This window comes from Ornithorhynchus anatinus, chromosome 16 (assembly GCF_004115215.2).
Source record: "Ornithorhynchus anatinus isolate Pmale09 chromosome 16, mOrnAna1.pri.v4, whole genome shotgun sequence".
Lineage (NCBI taxonomy): Eukaryota > Metazoa > Chordata > Mammalia > Monotremata > Ornithorhynchidae > Ornithorhynchus > Ornithorhynchus anatinus.
Window position 1 is genome coordinate 11,496,295 of NC_041743.1, and position 19,778 is coordinate 11,516,072.

Consider the following 19,778-nt stretch of genomic DNA (forward strand, 5'->3'; position numbering starts at 1 on the left):
GAAGCTGCTCTCTTTTCTCTGTTCAGAGTCCTGGTCCTGTTATTTATGATTGAGGTGGTAGTTAAGCCTTTTGTGGGCTAAGCACACTGTACAAAGTGCTGGATAAAATACAGTCCCTATCCCACATGGGGCTCACAGCGTAAGTGGGATGGAGAAGAGTTATTTAACCCCCGTTTTGCAGATGACTGTCGGTGGCATATGTTAAGCACCTACTATGTGCCAAGCCCTGTACTAAATGCTGGGGTAGAGGTAATGCTGTCGGTCCCCATCCCACCTGGGGCTGGCATTCTCAGAGGGAGGGAGACCTGGATTGCATTTCCACTTTTACCGATTAGAAAACCGAGGCACAGAGATGTTCAGTGATTTGCCTAAGGTCACCCAGAAGACAAGTGGCAGAGCTTACGCCCAGAACCGTGCTTTTTCCATAAGCCACACTGCTTCTAAGCTCAGTGTGGGCAGGGAATATGTCTGTTTATTGTTGTGTTTTTCCAAGCGCTTAGTACAGTGCTCTGCACACAATAAGCACTCAATAAATACAATTGAATGAATGAATGAACTTATCCTCTCAGCATTCCCACAAAGTAGAGAAACTCAGGTGTGATTATCCCTGTTTTTCAGATGAGGAAACAGAGCATAGAGAGGTTGTGATTTAACCGAGATCACCCATTAGACAAGTGGCAGAGCTGGGACAAGAGTCCAGCTCCTCTGATTCCTAGATCCAGGCCATTTTCACTAAACCAGGTCACCTCCCAGATACCTAAGTGTGTTGTAGGCAGGAAGTGTGTCTACCAAATCTGTTGCATTGTATTCTCCCAAGTGCTTAGTACAGTGCTCTGCTCTCAGTAAATGCTCAATAAATACCATTGAGTGATTGATACTTCATGCCATCTCTACACACAATAGGCCTTCAAATAAAGTTCAGGTTGGTTTTTTTTTCAAAGGAATTTAGATACAGTTAAAAGGGACACTTTGCAGAGTAGGCTATGTTACACATGGAATTCACTAGATTAAGCTCCTTGAGGGCAGGGATTGTGTCTACCAGCTCTATTGTCTCTAATTGTATTGTACTCACCCAAATGCTTAGTACAGTGTTCTGCACACAGCAAGCATTCTGCACATAGTAAGCATAAATACCATTGATTGGAATAGCTGAAAAGTTTGTTCTGAAGCAGCACCAATATGCAGGTCTTTGGATTCTCAGATTTAAATGATCAATAGCTTTTCAAATGTCATAGTTTGGTTTCCCAGGTAAGGAGGAGAAAAAAGAAAGTAGTCAATGTATTGCAGTCACATGTAAGTCTCTCAGTTCAAAGTCTCTTAGCAAAATAATTCTGCATTAATTTGATTTTTAAAGTGATTCTGTTCCCATGGATTACTTTTTTCTCTGACTTGACTTAGACCAGCTTCTGTTGTCTATAATGTGATTTTTTTAAAAATTAAGTTAGCAGACCAATCAAAGCAGATGTTCCAGGAAAGATGAATGTAATTTGATTATGCCTTGTTTATCTCTGACTTTAAAAATCCCCCTACTTGGGATAATAAAAGTAAATCTGCCTTGTATTCAACATTTAATTTCGAAGTTTATGGCCCATGCCACGTAAAGTATTATATATAACGTTTTCTTCTTTTTCAGATATATTATCATAAATAATATTAGCCAGAACCTTACCCCATTTTCTGATAGCCAAATATTTTTAAAACTCACTGTTTATGAGCATAACATTAACTAGACAGATATTTTGAGCCTTCCTCAAATGAAGGCACAAATTCCCTATGAAAAAAATCAGTGGTATTTATTCAGTACTTACTATGTGCAGAGCACTGTAATAAGTGCTTGAAAGAGTGCAGTGCAACAGAGTCGGTAGACAGGTTCCTGGCCAACAAGGAGAAGCAGCCTGGACTAGTGGAAAGAGCAGGGGCATGGGAGTCAGAAGGACCTGCGTTCTAATCCTGGCCCGGTCATTCATCTGTTCTGTGACCTTGGGCAAGTCACTTCACTTCTTGATGCCTCAGTTACCTAATTTGTAAAACGGGGATTAACACTGTGAGCCCCATATGGGACATGGACTTTGTTCAACCTGATTATTTTGTATCTATCCCAGCGCTTAGTTCAGTGCCTGGAACATAGTGTCATTAAATACCATTAAAAACACAAAATAAAAAAGCTTACAGTCTAGAGGGGGAAGCAGACATTAAATTACAGAAGGCTGTGTCCATAACTGCTGTGGGGTGGGGTGACAGTCAAAGTGTTTAAGGTGTACAGACCCAAGGGCATAAGGAAGGGCAAGTAGGGAAAATGAAGATGTATAAGGTTGGGGAAGTCCTCTTGGAGTAGATATGATTTTAGTAGGTCCTTGAAGATGGGACAGTGGTGATTGTCACACATGAATTGGGGAGTTGTTCCAGGCCAGAGGTAAGATGGGGGAAAGGGTCAGTGGTGAGAAAGACAAGTATGAGTTGCACTGAGTAGGTTGGCACTAGAGGAGCAAAGTGTGTGGATTGAGTTGTAGTAGGAAATCAGTGAGGGTAGGATAAGGGGGATTGCCAACTGAGTGCCTTAAAGAAGGCACTGAGAGAAGCAGAGTGGCTTAGTGGATAGAGCACGGGCCTGGGAGTCAGAAGGACCTGGTTTCTAATCCTGGCTCCACCACCTGTCTGCTGTGTGACCTTGGGCAAGTTATTTCATTTCTCTGGGCCTCAGTTCCCTCATCTGTAAAATGGGGGTTAAGACTGTGAGCCCCATGTAGGACAGGGACTGTGTCCAGCTTGATTCACTTTTACCTATCCCAGGGCTTAGAACAGTGCCTGGCACATAGTAAGCACTTAAGTATTATTATTACAGATGATGGTAAGGAGTTTATGCATGATGTGGAGGTGAATGGGCAACCACTGGAGGTTTTGTAGGAGTGGGGAAATGTGGTCTGAGCGGTTTTTAAGAAAGATGATCTGGACAGCAGAATGGAGTACGGACTGTAGAGGGAAGAGACAAGAGGCAGGGAGGTCACCGAGAAGGCTGACGCCTTCGTCACGGTGGGACTTGGGTATCCGTATGCACAGGCAGTGACAAACAGAAAATTCCCCAGTGGTTTCCCCCAGTTACCGCAGCCATTCTGAAGAGAAGTCCTTTTAGATAGGCCCTGAGCACTCTCCCTCCAAGGGAGTCGAGCATGGCGGTGAGCAGCGGCAGGACTGTAGCTGACATCTTCCCCGCTTCCATCTCCTTTCTGTAGCTCCTCACTGGTAAGATTTAGAGTTCTCTGATACCACAGATTAGGGTTGGCACTTAATCGTGCTTCTGGAAGGAACCCTCTCCACAGATACAATAAAGAAAATTGCTTCATCCAGTTAAGGGGTTTAGACTTAGATTCACACATTGAAATCATAGTCATTATTGTCAGTATTTAGTGAATGTCCATTTGCAGGGTTAAAGCGGTGGGAAAGGCCTGGAAAACTTGGCAGAAGACCCCTCCTTTTGCCAAGAGGGTGAGGGGAAGAAGATGTGAGGGTAAGGGGTTGGGAGGGCTGAAAACCTTCCGTATTGCATTGCAGAGGGAGTGCCCCAATAAATATGTCCTCTCTAGGCGGAGCACTCTGGTCCTTCTCATGGGTGCTGGGCTCTGCACCCGGGTTTGTGCAAGAGGCCAGAGGCTCCACCTTTGGTTTGGCCCTGCTGTGTCACCCATTGCCTGACCCACCAGTTTTAAATGGTATTTAAGCACTTACTGTGTGCCAGGCAATGTACTAAGGGCTGGGATAGTGACAAGATAATCAAGTTGGACACTATCTGTTCCACATGGGCTCACAGTCTTAAAACCCATTTTACAAATGCGTTAACTGAGGCACAAAGTGAAGTCACTTGCCCAAGGTTACACACAGACAAATTAGGGCATTGGGATTAGAACCCAGGTGGTCCTGACTCCCAGGCCCATGCTTTATCCACTAGGCCATGCTGTTTCCCTCTGAGAGGCCGGGATGCACCAGAGTAGCAGCATGGTCTTGCGGAAAGAAAATGGACATGGGTTCTAATCCTGACTCTGCCAACTGCTTGCTGTGTGACCTTGGGCAAGTCACTTTCCTTCTCTGTGCCTCAGTTTTCTCAACTGTGAAATGTGGATTAAATCCTACTCTCTCCTATATAGACTGTGAGCCCCCTGTGGGACAGGGACTGTGTCCAACCTGATAAATTTGTATCTATCCCAGTGCTTAGAGCAGTGCTTGACACATAGTATGCGCTTAACAAATACCATTTTAAAAAAACATGTTAAGCCATTCTGATGCCCAAGACTCCAAAGCAAGAAGTAGGCCAGCTCTTCTTCATTCAGTTGTATTTATTTAGTCAATTTACAGTGCAGAGCACTGTACTAAGCACTTGGGAGAGTAGGAGAGTGGTCCCAAAGTCTGCCTTCAGAGGTAGAGTATGGGGCAAAGGTCATCTAAGCATTAACTCTGTGGCATGACAGTGTCTTCATTGATTTTCTTGATCTTTTTGCTTTATGAGGTGGAAATATTGAGGGAATTTAAGTGAAAATTGAATTTTAAATTTAAAAAATTAATTTTTAAAGAACCAGGATGAGAACCCAGGTCCTTTTGACTCCCAGGCCTGTGCTCTATCCACTAGCCCACATTGCTCTAATTCCACTCTGTTACTTGTCTGCTGTGTGACATTGGGCAAATCACGTCACTTCTGTGCCTCAGTTACCTCATCTGTAAAATGGGGATTAAGACTGTGAGCCCTGTGTGGGACAGGAAGTGTATCCAACCCAATTATCTTGTATATACTGCAGTGCTTAGTACAGTGTCTGGCACATAGTAAGTACTTAAGAAATACCCCCCAAAAAGAGGGAGTAGTAGTAAATAGGATTTAGAATTGTGATATCTGCAAAGCACCTTGCAGCAAAGTGATAGTATTGGTGAGGAACTGGCCCGATTGTAGCAGGTGTTACTCTCCTCGGCTAACACTCCTCTCAGCTGAGCAGGAGCCCTCATTAAGATTGCTGTTCATTATAAGCATGTGTATGGTTCCTTGTTTCCTTTTCAGGAGGGTTTTATCACTTTCAGTAATGCCTCTCACACACCTGTGAGGCTGCTTAGTTCATTCTTCTTGTTTTTTCCCAAGGACACTGGAGTCAACTGAGGTCTCTCTGGCTCCAGATTTGCGAAGCTTCTGAGAGCAAGTGAAACAGCAGAAAGTGATCTAAACTTGATTCTTGACTCCCACTCCCTCTAACTATTTTTTTTTTATGGAGGAGTGATCTTGAACTTGAAGGGTCATGGGAGCCATGGGGGATGATGGAAATGAGCAAATTCGAAAACTACTGCACTAGTGTGTGTAAACAAATGTAAAAATAAATACAGCTATTTTCCTCCTGTTCCATTTCTGCACCCTTCCAAACTTGTCCTACTTTAAAAGTCTCTCACTAAAGTGTTGGGCCTTCTTACTGACTGAAACAATTAAAACAGAGCTAGATAAACACTGCCAAGATGGATAAATGCAGTCAACTGTTTGGCTTCCAGCGTCTTGCTAAATGTGACGGGTTGAAGGCGTGTAATATATAGAAATGTGATAATGCTGTTTTCAACAGATGCTTATTAGATTAGCATTAGCAATGATTTATTTTTTTTAAGTTGTTGAATTTCTATTTTGAAACTTGTGCTATGGCCTGGCAGCTGGGTTGCGATTGCGTGAAAGGAAAATAGGTGTGGGATTAAGTGTGTAACAGAAAGCTATTTATAAGTGAACCTAGCAGATAATGAAAGATAATTTATTTCCAGACCACTGACGTTCTGAATGAATTCCGGTAGAGTAACATCTTTCTTCCTTAATGTGGCTTTGCCTTGTCAAATTATGGATTCTCTGATTGTCCCACTGCCCTGACGATTCCTTCCCAAAAACCTGGGCTTCCTAGAGCCAAATTTTCCACTGCTCAGAGACAACCAAGGCTAGATTGCTGCTCCCTCGGGGTGATTGTGCTAATTGGCCAATCAGATCACTCAGTAAAACTGACCAAGCAACTGAGGCAATTGACCTTTGTCTTATTTGGAGCATTTTGGGATTACAGGATAAATTTATGTTTTAAATGGCTTTAGTGAAAAAAACTATTTTTATCCTAATTGCTCAAATAATCAACAATGCCCTGCATTTAATTTTTTTATTTTTAATTAATCGATTAATTTTATTCAAAACAGACCAAGAATAGCTCATCGTTCTCTTATACTAAGTTTGATTCCTACTTGAAAAAGTGCACTCAAGAAAAGCTAAATACAAAGTCCATTCTATGCTTGAGGCTAGAATGGACTTTGTATTTGGCTTTTCTAGCCTCAAGCACCAGCATTTGACAATATTAAGTGTCCATATATTTGGATATGTAGTCAACATAAATTGTCTACTTGTGATTGAAAAGGGTTTTCCTGGTAATATGATGTTTGTCAGGTTTTTATATTTACTAGTTTAACTGATATTGAAATATTTAGCAGATTAATGATGTAGCACCTTTTTCCAAATTTAAAAGTTGATTATTCAGTAGCAATTAAAAATTAAACATTTAGTCTGGACTTCTCCCTCCCCTTTCATCCCATCCATAACTTTGTGGCGGATTGTGTAATATAAAACTTGTCAATGAAAATGCTTCAGTACTGAAGAATTTCTAAAATTCATTATGCTGATGAAAGGAATGAGTATTATTACTAACACCAGTTTATAGTGTAGAAAACTCCAGTCTCTTCCCTTTCCTTCAGTCTGCCCAAATGATTTCTCCAAAACATGTAATGTGCTTGTCTCCCTGCACCTCCAAAATCTCCAGTGATTTCTCATTCTTCTCTGCGCTACTTAGCCTCCCTCTTTTCCCACTTCAACACTGTTTTCACGCTTCGTTCCTCTTAGGCCAGCCCACTCACTGGGCCTGATTTTCATCTCTCCCGCCACCCACCGACTGCTTGCTCACACCTTCCCTTCAGCCTAGAACTCCAGTACTCTTCACATCCGCCATACCACTGCTTTCCCCACCTTCGAACCTTCTGAAATCACATTTCTGTAGTCCCTGTCCCACTCAGAATACACAATATAAGAAGTCAGAAGAGTAGGTATCTTATTCCCATTTTACAAATGAAGAAACTGAGGGACAGAAGGGCTGTGCCTTGGGGAGGGAGGGAGAGTTTGTGAGTGTGGCAGGCTGTTAATGTGTGTCTTAAAATGGTGCAGTATTTCCAGCACAGAAAAAGCAGCATAGCCTAATGGAAAGGGCATGGGACTAGGAGTCAGAGAACGGGTTCTAATTCTGCTTCTGCCAATTGCTTGCTGTATGATCTTGGGCAAATCACTTAACTTGTCTGTGCCTCAGTTCTCCTGTTCCCCCTCCTACTTAGACTGTGTCCCCCATATGGGACAGGGACTGTGTCCAACCTAATTAACTTGTATCTACCCCAGCACTTAGAACAGTGTTTAACACATAGTAAGTGCTTAACAAATACCATTAAAAAAAACCCAAAATGCCACAGCATATCTTTACTAATATAAAGTCATTTACAACTTGACTCATTTAGCACCATAAGTTGTCTTTAATAGGTGTGTATCAGAACTGATATAGCTATTGTTCCTCATGAATACAGTTTTGGTTGTATCTTTTTTCATTTTTAAGTCCAGGCAGAAATGTTGGTAGTAAAGTATTACTGTAGCTCAGAGGAGTATATGAATTCCCCGATCGTTTTTAATGATTTTGCTTTTTTCTGATGATTACCTGTTTATCGAGATATTCTCTTGTGAAATTTTAGATAATATAACAAGAAATAGTATAACAAGTCTATTAAGGTAAATTAATCCAATAAAACTAAATAACATTTATCCTGGCAAAACACTGCGCTAAACTCTGGGGTAGATACAGTAAATCAGTACAGTAGATCAGTACATCTGTAAGCCAGATACAGTCTTTGCTCCATATGGATCTTAGTGCCCAAAAGAGGATGGAGAACAAGTATATAATCTCCATATTTCAGGTGAGGAAACGGAGGCCCAAGGTAAGTCAGTAGGCGGGTGGCAGGACCAAGATTAGAAGCCAGGTCTCCCAACTCCCAGTTCTGTGTGTCCCTTTTGTGTAAATTATTTTTAATGCTGAGTGAAAAATTTGTGTCGAATAGGTTCACAAGCAAAAAAAAAATGTAAATGCTAAGAGCACTGTACTAAGTGCTCAGTAAATGCCAGCTCATTGTGGGCAAGGGAATGTGTGCATTTATTGCTATATTATACTCTCCCAAGCAGTTAGTACAGTGTTCTGCGCCTTGTAAGGTCTCAATAAATATGACTGAATTGATTAAAGGATCTCAAGAAGGGATCTTCCATCTGCTTTCAAAACCTATTCCTTCTGCCTTTGCTTCTGTTCCTGCACCTTAGTATTCTCACCTTGTGAAAACAGTTGTGCCCACCCTTCATCCTTCCTTGTCCTCTGTCTTCAGCCGCTCCCCTTCTGAGGCATCCTTCCCCAATCTTTTATACATGCTCATGTCTCTCATCCTAAAAAAGCCTTTTCTGGATCCCACTGGACCCTTTAGTTATTGTCCCATCTTTCTGCTCCCATTCCAGTCTGAACTCCGCTACCCCATCTGCCTCCGCTTCTTCTCTTCCATTTCCCTTCTTGACCATCTGTAATCCAGGTTCTTCACTCCCCTGAGCCTGTGCTCTCCAGGGCCAGCAATGACCTCCTCCTTGCCAAATAAAACGAACTCAATTCTCATCTTCCTTAATGTAGACATGGACTGTTTCTGACCTGATTATCTTGTATCTACCTCAACGTGTACTACAGTGCTTGGCACATTTAGCAAATATCACAATTATCCCCTTCTCACTCACAGTCATTTCCTTGGAGAGCTCATCATCTCCTTTGGTTTCAACTCCTGTAATTAAATATCCATTTCCTTGTAGCTGGCTCCCAGATCTTCCTTCCAGACCCTAATCTTGCACCTCTTTTGCCATCTACATTTCCTTCTGCCTCCAGGATATCACTAGATGATGTCAATTTATCAAAAACTTTAACTCCTCATCTCCTCCCTCAAATCCTCTCCAACAAGCTTTCCATTTACAGGTGACAGTCCACCATCCTCTCCCTCTTCGAAGCCTGCATCCTTGGCATCCTTGATGTCTCCCTCTCTTTCAGCCTCCACGTTCAGTCCATCACCAACTCCAATCAGGTTTTCCTCCAGAACATTTTCAGGGTCCCCTCATCTTCTTCCTTCCAAACGGCCTCTGGACTCGTCTGATCCTGGCCTGATTGTTCTCCCTTTCTTTATTATCTTCCTCTCTCTGGTCCACACTTCTGGCTGCTGCACAGATCGTTTTTTTCAAAACGTTGCTCTGTGCCCATCACCTCACTCCTCAAAATCTTCAGATGGTCGCCCATTTCCCCATCAAGCAGCAATTCGTGACCTTTGGCTTTAATCAGCTCTCCCTCCTATCTCTTCTCTTCTCCCACTTCATCAGAGCTCACACTCTGTTCCTCTCTAATCTACTGATTGTGCCTCATTCCATTCTTGTCTTTTCCCACTGCTGACCTCTTCTTGATCATTCCCTTTCCCCTGCTAAAACTTTCTACCCCGACTTCACATCTGACAGGCTCTCGCCTTCGAAACCCTTCTGAAATCACAACTAAGCAGTGTCCTCACAATTACTTGTAGCACTTCTGTACTAAAATACCTTATTGTTTTAGCATTATCTCCAGGAAATATGCACTTTTCTATCTATAAATGTAGATACAAGATGACCAGTTAATCAACTGTATTTATTGAGCGCTTACTATATGCAGAGAACCATACTAAGCACTTGGGAGACTATAATAAAACAGAATTAACAGACATGTTCTCTGCCCATAGTGAGTTTGCAGTCTAGAATCAAGTTGGATGCGGTCCCTGTCAGACCTGAGAGGTCCAAGTAGGAGAGAGAACAGCTATTGAATTCTCATTTGACAGATGAGGAAACTGAGACAGAGAGAAGTTAAGTGACTTGGCCAAGGTCACACAGGCAACCAGCAAAGTCAGGATTAAAACCCAGATCTTCTGACTCCCAGACCTGTGTTCTTTCCACTAGACCATGCTACTTCTCACCTTCAGAGAACCTTTCAAGTTAAAGATATTTCCTTGAGCAGTGTTGCAACTGAGTCATGCACTCCTGATGAACATTTGGGATGTCTTGAGGTTTATGTTGCGTTAGGACTGTATGGGGCCCCACGACCTGGTACTCTCAGCAAATGTGTAAAAATTCCCTTTTTACCTTCACCTACTCGCTTATATCTCCTTTCCAGTCACTTAACTCTACTGAGCGCTTTCTTTGTGCAGATCACTGTACTAAGCACTTGGGAGAATACACTATAACAGACACATTCCCTGCCCACAACAACCTTACAGTCTAGAGCTTGCAGTTTACGATATATAAATTGTTCACCTCAAAGGAGAGCCTTTCTGGCAATTTATTGATTATTTTAGATAACTGTCATTATTATTGGTCCCCGGAATACACACAGTCAATGCAACCTCATACAGATTTAATTTTATTTCACACATGCTACCGCGGCTGTAGCGAAAGGTATACTGGCTCATCTCGTTGATTTCAGCAGAGTTCTGTAGGAAGGTCAATGAGTATATTTCATCCTGGAAGCACTGAGGCTTTGTTTTGGAAAATCGTGATTTTTTTTTTAAAGCGTCTCTGTAAGGGGTGGGTTTCATTTATCGTTGGAAATTGCTTTGTAATAAGTGTTGCATAGGAACAGAAGAACTCATTTTCTGCAATTGAAAATTCAGTAATTACTGCCAAGAGGGCAAATGATTCAAGGGACGGGTAATGTGATATGTGCCCTTCCTCTCTAGGTCACCGGTCTGGCTGGGGATCGGGTTGATTGGTCCGTCAGCAATTATATATTAAGCATCCATGAGGATGCATAGCACCCCAGGTGCAAGTAGCAGCCGCTGAAGACTGTGTCCAGTCACAGTCCCTGCTGACACTGGTCCCTCGGGGTTCACAGTGATCCAGTAGTAATGCTATTTTGGTATTTAAGCCCTCACTATGTGTACTGTACTAAGTGCTGCGTAGGTGCAAGACAATTAGGGCAGACACGGTCCCTGTCCCACATGGGTTTCGCAGTCTGTGGAAGAGGGAGAACAGGCAAGGGTAGTGGGTCAATAATGATACTAATTTGATGTTAAAGTGTTCACTATATGCCAGGCACCGTACTAAGTGCCGGTTAGATGCAAGGTAATCAGGGCAGAAACGGTCCCCATCCCACATGTAGTTCGCAGTCTAAGGAGGAGGGAGAACAGGTTTGGAATTCTCATTTCACAGATGAGGAAACTTAACACAGAGAAGTTCAGGGGACTTGCCCCAGGACACACAGTAGGCCAGTGGCAGAGCTGGGATTAGAATCCAGGCCGCCTGACTCTCAATGACCTAAGGGCAGTTGAGGATCTCTCTATGCCCTAATTTTGGGCCACGTTGCGGAAGCCCTTCCTCAAATCAAGTGACTGGCACTTTGGTGTTCAGCCCTCTGCAGTGTCTCCCAGATGATGTGGGTTTTTGAGTATGAATTGCACTTGTGGTCTTCCAGCACAGATCACTAAAGATCATTAGCAAGATCAAGAGCAAGGCCTTCTAAATTGGGCCTCTCCTAGGGTTCAGATAGGCAGTGTAAATAATCAGTCATATCCTAATTTCCTCTAGTGGGAGAAAAGTGAATTTTCTTTGGATCTTTTTGTAGAACGTGGGACTCACCAGCCTTCTGTCTTGCAGTGCGATTTTCCTTTCCATTAGTCTTTCCTGGGGCGTAATTATACTCTCCCAGCTGCGATTTTCCTTTCCACTAGTCTTTCCTGGGGCAGAATCATACTCTCCCAAGTGCTTAGTACAGTGCTCTGAACACAGTAAGTGGTCAGTAAGAACCATTGTTTTATTGACTGAAGCAAAGCAGAATGGAAGAGTTTGTGTTAACTCTTTTGAACTTCTGCAGCATGCAGGAGTGTCTCCAGGGTTAGGCAAGGAGTTGATTGTATTCTGCTCCTGAACTGCCCGAGAAAACACAGAAACATACACATACACACACTCTCTCTCTCTGTCTCTCGTTTTGGCTCACTGGGTGTGTGGTGAGACAGAGGAAGCCCAGTATCATGGCTCAGAGGTGGCACTAAAACAGCTTTTCAACAGGGGTAGATCCCACATGATTAGGTGATGATGATGATTATGGGCACTATTCTAAGCCCTGGGGTTGATAAAAGTTACTCAGGTTGGACACAGGTCTTCCCTATCGGCATCACAGGGATAGCTGTCTCAGATCTGAAGCAACAGCAGCCTGGAAGTCTCTTTCCCCATTACTCTATAGCCGAATGATCTAACTGGAACAATTGCAGATTGACCAGCTGCCCATTCCCAATGTTTCTTGGTAAACAGTTCCCAGCCCTGGAAACAAGGCTATCGAGGGATGCCAGGAATTAGGCGCTCTCTACTCAACCATCTGGGAAAGAGTGGATGGAAATGCAGTGGCTCCTCTCCACTGCAATTGGTTCTACTGGACAAGGAGGACAATCCACCAACTGGGGAAGGATCTCTACTCAAAGGACTTCTCCTCTTTGCTTTCAAGTTAGTAAAATGAATGTCACGGAACAGGAATAAACTAGGAGAGATCGTCAGCGCCAGCCCCCAGCTTCTTCCATACAGTGAATACCTAAGCCATACAGGAGATTGACTGACCATTTTTTCCTTAAAGTTCTCCTGCAGGGGTGGGGAGCGGGGAGACGGGAAGCTTGGGGGAGAGGAGGAGGGTGATGACCCTTCATCCTGCTTTGGCAGTCAGTTCCAGTGTTTATTATATGGAATGACAGGGAGTTGGTCAGGGCCAGCCAAACTCTATTCTGCCTAAATTTATGTCCATTTCCTCTTGTCATCTTCCCAATTCATGCTCATTTCTGACTCAGTTGGAAATGCTTCCTTCTGGTTGAAACCACCAAGAGAAGCCCAGCCCGTCCAGCCACTGTGGCGGTGGTGGTGGTAGAGAGGGCAGAGCAGGCTCTACTGGTTATTAGTAGTGGTGGTAATATTAATAATATTTATCCAGTGTCCCCTGGGTGCAATGTACTGGTCTAAGCACTTGGGAAGGTACAGCAGACACCCACTCCCAGCCCACACTTCAGAGCTTTACACTCTTAACTGGGGAGGTGATCACTATTGGAGACATAAAATATTTACAATTTGGGAAATCAGAATCAATAATTGAATGTACCCTTGAATAAGATCTCTGTACACAAGTGCTAAGGCTGGGGTTAAATCAGTGTGTATGTGCTGCTGGTGTTTAGGTTGCTATGCTTTGTTGGGTTGTGAATTAATCAGGGAAGCCTTTCTTGGAAGAGTTGGGATTTTTAGGAGGGCTTTGAAGATGGAGAGAGCCCCTCCACTCCTTCACGCTATTGGGCAGCTGTAGTTGCTGCATTCCCTCCCGCCACCTCATCCAAAAGCTAGATCCTATTGGATCCTGCCCAAGCAGGAAGTAGCGTGGCCTGATGGAGAGTCAGAGGGCCTGGTCTCCAACCCTGACTCTGCCACTTGTTTGCTATGTGACCTTAGGCAAGTCACTTCACTTCTCCGTGCCTCAGTTCCCTCATTTGCAAACTGGGGCTTCAAAACCTGTTTTCCCTCCTACTTAGACTGTGAGACCCATGTGGGACCCGATTATGTGGTATCTATCCTAGTGCTTAGATCAGTGCTCGGTCTATAGGAAGTACTTAACAAATACCATTATTGTTTATTATTATTATTATTATTATTATTGTGGCCTTTTGTATGGCAGGACAGAGCCATAGAAGTCACAAATGACCTACCTGAAAACAAGGTATCTGGCCATATGGCGGTTGTCTAGCTGTACCCAGTTGCCTCAAATTCCTTGAAAGGCTCTGTTGTTTCTTTACTGCTTAGCTGTAGAATTTATTGCCCATCGAATCATTTAGCAATAAGGAGTACGGCTTCTTGCCTTGTAACTCCTCCGATCATTGGTACAATGCTGTGCACATTGTGGGCTCTTAGTAAATACTGGGGCTGGTGATGAAGATCATGGGGAGAGGAGGGTAACACACTATCATAATAAACAGTGATGGGAAAAGTTACCTCCCCTCAGTGACAATGCCTTGGAGTGACTGCTGTTCCTTCTCACCTTGATTCAAAGGGTGGGGTGATGGTCTGCCCACAGCCCCCCTCCCACGGTCCCTTCACCTCACAATCTCTGTTACACTTGCCTGGATTCAGCCACAGCCAATTTGTCTTGCTTTGTTCTCCTTACTCAGCAGGAGGCTGGGAATTTCAGACAGTAGCTCCGAATGGTTTGGATGAAAAGGGAGAATGGGCGACTGCAGTTTAGTTTGGCTTCATATCGTTGCTGAGCAAAGACACCATTTGGAAATTAACTGGGGAACTTCCCCTGGAGGAGGTGATTTTCCGAGGGCTTTGAAGATGGAAAGGACTGTGGTCTAGCAGATTTGAAGGGGGAAAGAACTTGAATTCATTCCATCGTATTTATTGAGCGCTTAATGTGTGCAAAGCATGTAGGGAGAAGGGTGTGAACCATTGTTCACATTGAGAAGCAGCGTGGCTCAGTGGAAAGAGCATGGGCTTTGGAGTCAGGGCTCCTGAGTTCGAATCCCAGCTCTGCCACTTGGCTGTGTGACTGTGGGCAAGTCACTTAACTTCTCTGGGCCTCAGTTCCCTCATCTGTAAAATGGGGATTAAGACTGTGAGCCCCACGTGGGACAACCTGATTCCCCTGTGTCTACCCCAGCGCTTTGAACAGTGCTCGGCACATAGAAAGCGCTTAACAAATACCAACATTATTGTTCAGAGCCTATTGAACAAGGTACAGTAAGAAGCCCAGTTTGGCTGGAGGGAAGAATGTGAAGAGGGGAATTGGAGGAAGAGAACAGATATGAGGGAAGGAGAGAATTCAGAGAGATCCTTGAAGGCTCTGATTGATGCAGAGGGAAATGGGAAACCACTGGAAGCTTTTGAGGAGCAGACTGTCATCTTTGAGGTAAATTACATCGAGTTGAGCTCAGGGAGCGATCGATCAGTTTGTATTTGTAGAGTGCTTACCATGAACAGAGCACTGTACTAAGCACTTGGGAGAATTCACTGTAATTCAGAATTTATAGTTGGTAGACAGAGCCCCTGCCCACCACGAGGTTACAGTCTAGAGAGGAAGACAGACATTAATAGAAATAACTACATTACAGGTATATATATTAGTGTGATGGGGCTGAGGGAGGGGTGAATAAAGAAGAGCTAATATCAAAAAGAAGAAAACCAGGTAAAGCTACTTACTGTTCCCAACTGGAGCTGTCATTCCTGCTCCTCCTGCTGTTTCAAGCTCCTGGACCAGCTGGGCTGGGCTGTCAGCCAAAGTCACCAAGCGGCCAAGGGAGGACACTGAGCCCTCACTGACATATTGTTGGGGTTAGGGTGGGGGAAGGGGAATGCTCTTCAGTGCCCGTTGGGCCCAGGATATCCCAGCTCTGGCAGGTCTCTATTCCCTTGCCACTCACTGCCTACCTACCCTGTACCATTAAGAGCATCAAAAATATAAAGAGAGGGTGTGCTCCACCCCAGATTCATGTCCTCTGTTTACCTGGACTGAAATGAAAATGTGTCCTGATAGGGAGGCACACTATTCTTCCTGACTTGCATTTTTATAAACAACCAGACATGATCAACAGGAAAAAAAAAAAAAAAGAACGAGCAGGTGCGTGTCTGGAAGGAGAGGACATTTCTCTTTTCCTTCCTCTTAATCAAGTCAGAACACGGTGCTGGTGCCGGAGGACGTTTCCCTCAGAACAGCGGTTGTTACTAATTGCCTTCAGTGTGGACACTGATAAAGGAATCTGCATATTCCAAATTAATCTCCTTTCTCTGTAAACAGCTAATGGAAAAACAGAGGATTTCTGTAGTAATTGTTTCCCTGTTAGAACCTGAAATGCTCATTCATCATGGGGGCTATTAATGAGTGCTGTTTGTCTGGCTTGAATCACCATGGTAACGGGGCCAACACAGTGGTTGATGGGTTCTCTGTTTCCAGATGGACATCTTCATTCATAGTCCCACCACCACCTTTGAGGATTTGGACAATACATTTGAAAGTATGTGCTTTGCACGAATTGTTGTCTGTCTTGAGCCACTGCTGGGTTCCATTTTGGACTGTGATGGATTTTGTGCAGGGTGTTGTATAAACAGTAATGATAGGTCTGTCTTTGTTTTCTTTGTTGTTTGTTTATCTTTTCTTCCTATTTACCCATCTGCATTGTACTTCTCTAAACCAGCGCTTGTTAGTGGTGCTGTGAAACTCTATCGCCTCTTAGATTGGTGGTAGCTTTGTTTTTATGTAGAGCATTCCATGTCTTAGGTAACACAGCCCTGTAATAGGGATGCATTATTTGTTTAGTGGATTTTTTTAAAAGTTAAAGGCTTCTATTTAATTGGCAGTAGTTTTAGAACAATACCAAAGGTTCCTTGGTGTCTTTCTCAGAAAAAGCATACTGGGTCTCTCACATTTAGTATCCACCTACCTTCCTGGAAATCTGACTATGTCTCTAGACCCCAAGAAATTATTATAAGTGAAATTCAGAAGATAATGAAATGCCCCAAAAGATGCCATGTGTCAACATAGGCTTTAAATCAGTTTGTAGCTCATTTAAACTTATAGCTGCTATCCAAATCAAAACAGTCATGGGTTTCCCTATTTTCTGATCCATGTGGGGTAGCTATGGTGATGCACCTGAGGTTTGAGGGTTCATCTATGTTAGCCAATTTAAGGAATGACAGCATAATTCCCTTAAATTATTTCCCTGAGACTTAGTTTTTCAAGAAGAACTCTTCAACTCTGTTGGGGTTTTTTCCATTTCTAGTAACTAGATTCTGAGCAAATTTGCATTACAATTTTTATATTAATTTTAATTCACTTTCTCCCATCAGTAGTTGGAGATGCACAATCTAAATTAATGTTACTGATATATTCTTTCATTAAAGGACATCAGGTTGCATTTATTAGATTATGAAATCTCAGGCCTCAAACATTACTACCTGACTGTGCTCTGAACACAGTAAGCATTCAATAAATATGATAGAATTGAAAGAATGACAAGTGCATATTACCTGAACCCTTCATCTTTCCAGATTTACTAATTCCTCTCCTTTTTTTATAGGAGGGAATGAAGTAAGGGAAGGGTCAAACAACTAGCTAGTTATTCATTCGGTCATCAGATGCGATTGTTTCTTGAAGAAGCTTAATGGTAGCAGACTGGCTACTGGGGAAGGGTGTGAAAACGTTGTAGTATACTACTGGTAAGTGGGTGCCAATTAGGTGTATTAGATGCCTTGCCAGATGTAACGCAGGAGTTGCATTCTTGAAGAAACCCGCATTAAAGTTTGTGTGGTGATAACCAGTTTCTAACACCCTATCGCATTTTATCCAAAACACGTGGTGAAAACACACGTTCCAGAAGAACTGACTGAATTGAAGAAGCAGAGGGAAGTAGTCGTATGTTGCATATGCTGTACCCAGTGGATACATTACTTGCTATTATTGATGGTGGTCCACAGTGTTCCAGGAACCTGAAGTTAGGACTAGGTCAGATCATTTCCCCTTCACCACTTGGATGAACACCAAATCTTCTAGTTTGCTGGGGGATGGGACCTCCGTGTTGTACTCCAGAGATCCCATAAATGAAGATAAATAATCCCTAGCCTGTGCAGATAATTCCCCATGTGGATAATTCACACACAGTTAATCAGAAAGGCCCTATATGTTGCCACAGAACTCATTAATTCAGGAAATCTCTCCAATCCCATAATCCCAGTTCTTAGTATTTTCTCTCTCTGCCTGGCTGGTGCTGAGAAAGTGTTCTGATAAAAAGAGTACACAGTCCAACTTTCTTAGGAACTCAGTGCATTCTCACAACTGTTATCTCATTTTGTCCTCACAGAATGCTATCAGGAGGGAGGGGCTGCTCTGCTCCGTGTCAGTGAATCAATCAGTGGCATTTATTGAGTACTTACTATGTGCAGGACTCTGAACTAAGCACTTATGAGAGTACAGAGAAGCAGCGTGGCCTAGGGGCTAGAGCATGAGCCTGGGAGTCAGAAGGAACTGGATTCTAATCCAGCTCCCCCATTTGTCTGTTGTGTGACCTTGGGCATGTCATTTCACTTTTCTGTGCCTTGGTGACCTTATCTGTAAAATGGCAATTAAGATGGTGAGCCCTTTGTGTTCAACCTGATCTTGTATCTACCCCAGCTCTTAGAGCGGTGCTTGACACGGAGTAAGTGTTTAACAAATACCATCTTTGTTATTATTATAATTGTCTGCTGTATGACCGTTTCACTTCTCTGTGCCTCAGTTACCTCATCTGTAAAACAAGGATCAATGCTGTAAGCCCCATTTGGGACATGGACCCTGTCCAACCTGGTAAGTTTGTATTTACCTCAGTGCTTAGTGTAGTGCCTGGCACACAGTAAGTACTTAACAAACGCTATAAATTACCAATGCAGTGTCGCTGCTGCAGCCCTAAACACAAGTCACAGTGACCTTCTGAGGGGAGCAGGTTGGGTCAGACCTGGGGTAATGGCACGCTAGCTCTGGCTCTTCCATCTCTAGGGTGGAGAAGAGCCCTCAAATGGCCCAGTGAAGGTCATGTTGGGCCAAGGTGGACACATAAGTGCCGTCACTGCAGCCCCTCTCTAGTCCAGCTCTGATCTGGGCCCCTGAGACACTTAATCTGGTTCGAGAAGGGAGCTGGGAATGGGGCGCCATGTAGTAATAGTATTTGTTATGTGCTTACTATGTAGTAGGCACTCTACTAAGCACTGGGGCAGTTATAAAATAATTGGGAGGGCTCGAATCCCCATTTTGCAGATGAGGGAACTGAGGCTCAGAGAAGTTAAGTGATTTGCCTAAGGTCACACAGCAGGTATGTGGTAAAGCTGTGATTAAAACTCAGGTCCTCTGATTCCCAGGCTCACGTTCTTTCCACTAGACCACGCCGCTTCTCAGCATTGATTGACTGGTTCTCTGAGAGTATTAAGTGACTGCTAATGGCTGAGTACTGTACTAAAGCACTGGGTGGGAGAGGGAAGGAGGGGAAGTACCCAGGTGAGAATCAGACATGGACTCTAGCCCTCCAGAAGCTCACAGTCTCAAAGTCAGTTGCGGAAGGGTTGGGCAATAGACACAGTGGGAAAGATGAAATAAAGTAATACAAAAAGAACACAGGTGAACGAACTTAGAATGCCACCAGTCTGGTAATAAAGGGGACCAATAGGGGTTTCAGGGCACTGCCTTCTAGAATATGGGCAAAGCCTTTGCAATGTTCTCAAATGGGGAGCAGTAAGAACACTGTACTAAGTGTTTAGAGTGGGCAGCAGAAGCAAAAGACATGGGCCCTGCCCTGAGGGAGTTTACAGTCCGAGGGTTTGCAAGCTCGACCCTATCCCGCGGCTGTGTCTCTCTTTCAAAAGGATATATTATAAATTATTTCTATTAATGTCTGTCTTCCCTTCTAGACTGTAAGCTTGTTGTGGGCAAGGGAATGTTATACTGTACTCTCCCAGTGCTCTACACTCCGTACCATTGATGGCGATATTTCTTTAGAGCTTTTTTTGGAGCATAAAACCCAATGCCATTTCATACTATCACTGTTCTATTCTCATTACCTGGAAACTTTGGCTATAGCGATAGTAGCTGGTTATAGCTGTGGCAAGTGTTTTAGCTGATTTGATGAAG

General features: G+C 43.5%; 1 protein-coding gene across 5 annotated transcripts in view; it reads left to right on the forward strand.

Annotated features, from left to right (window-relative positions):
• C16H1orf21 (chromosome 16 C1orf21 homolog) overlaps nucleotides 1-19,778 on the forward strand; it is a 153,590-nt gene that overhangs the window by 60,975 nt on the left and 72,837 nt on the right. Inside the window, exon 1 of one of the 5 annotated variants that reach the window (XM_016227706.3) lies at nucleotides 16,050-16,140. The exons of the other annotated variants lie outside the window; for them this stretch is intronic. Coding sequence (XP_016083192.1) covers nucleotides 16,080-16,140 — 61 coding nt within the window. The 5' untranslated portion in view covers nucleotides 16,050-16,079. Of the gene's footprint in view, nucleotides 1-16,049; nucleotides 16,141-19,778 lie in introns of those variants that run through there. 5 annotated transcript variants of the gene reach the window in all.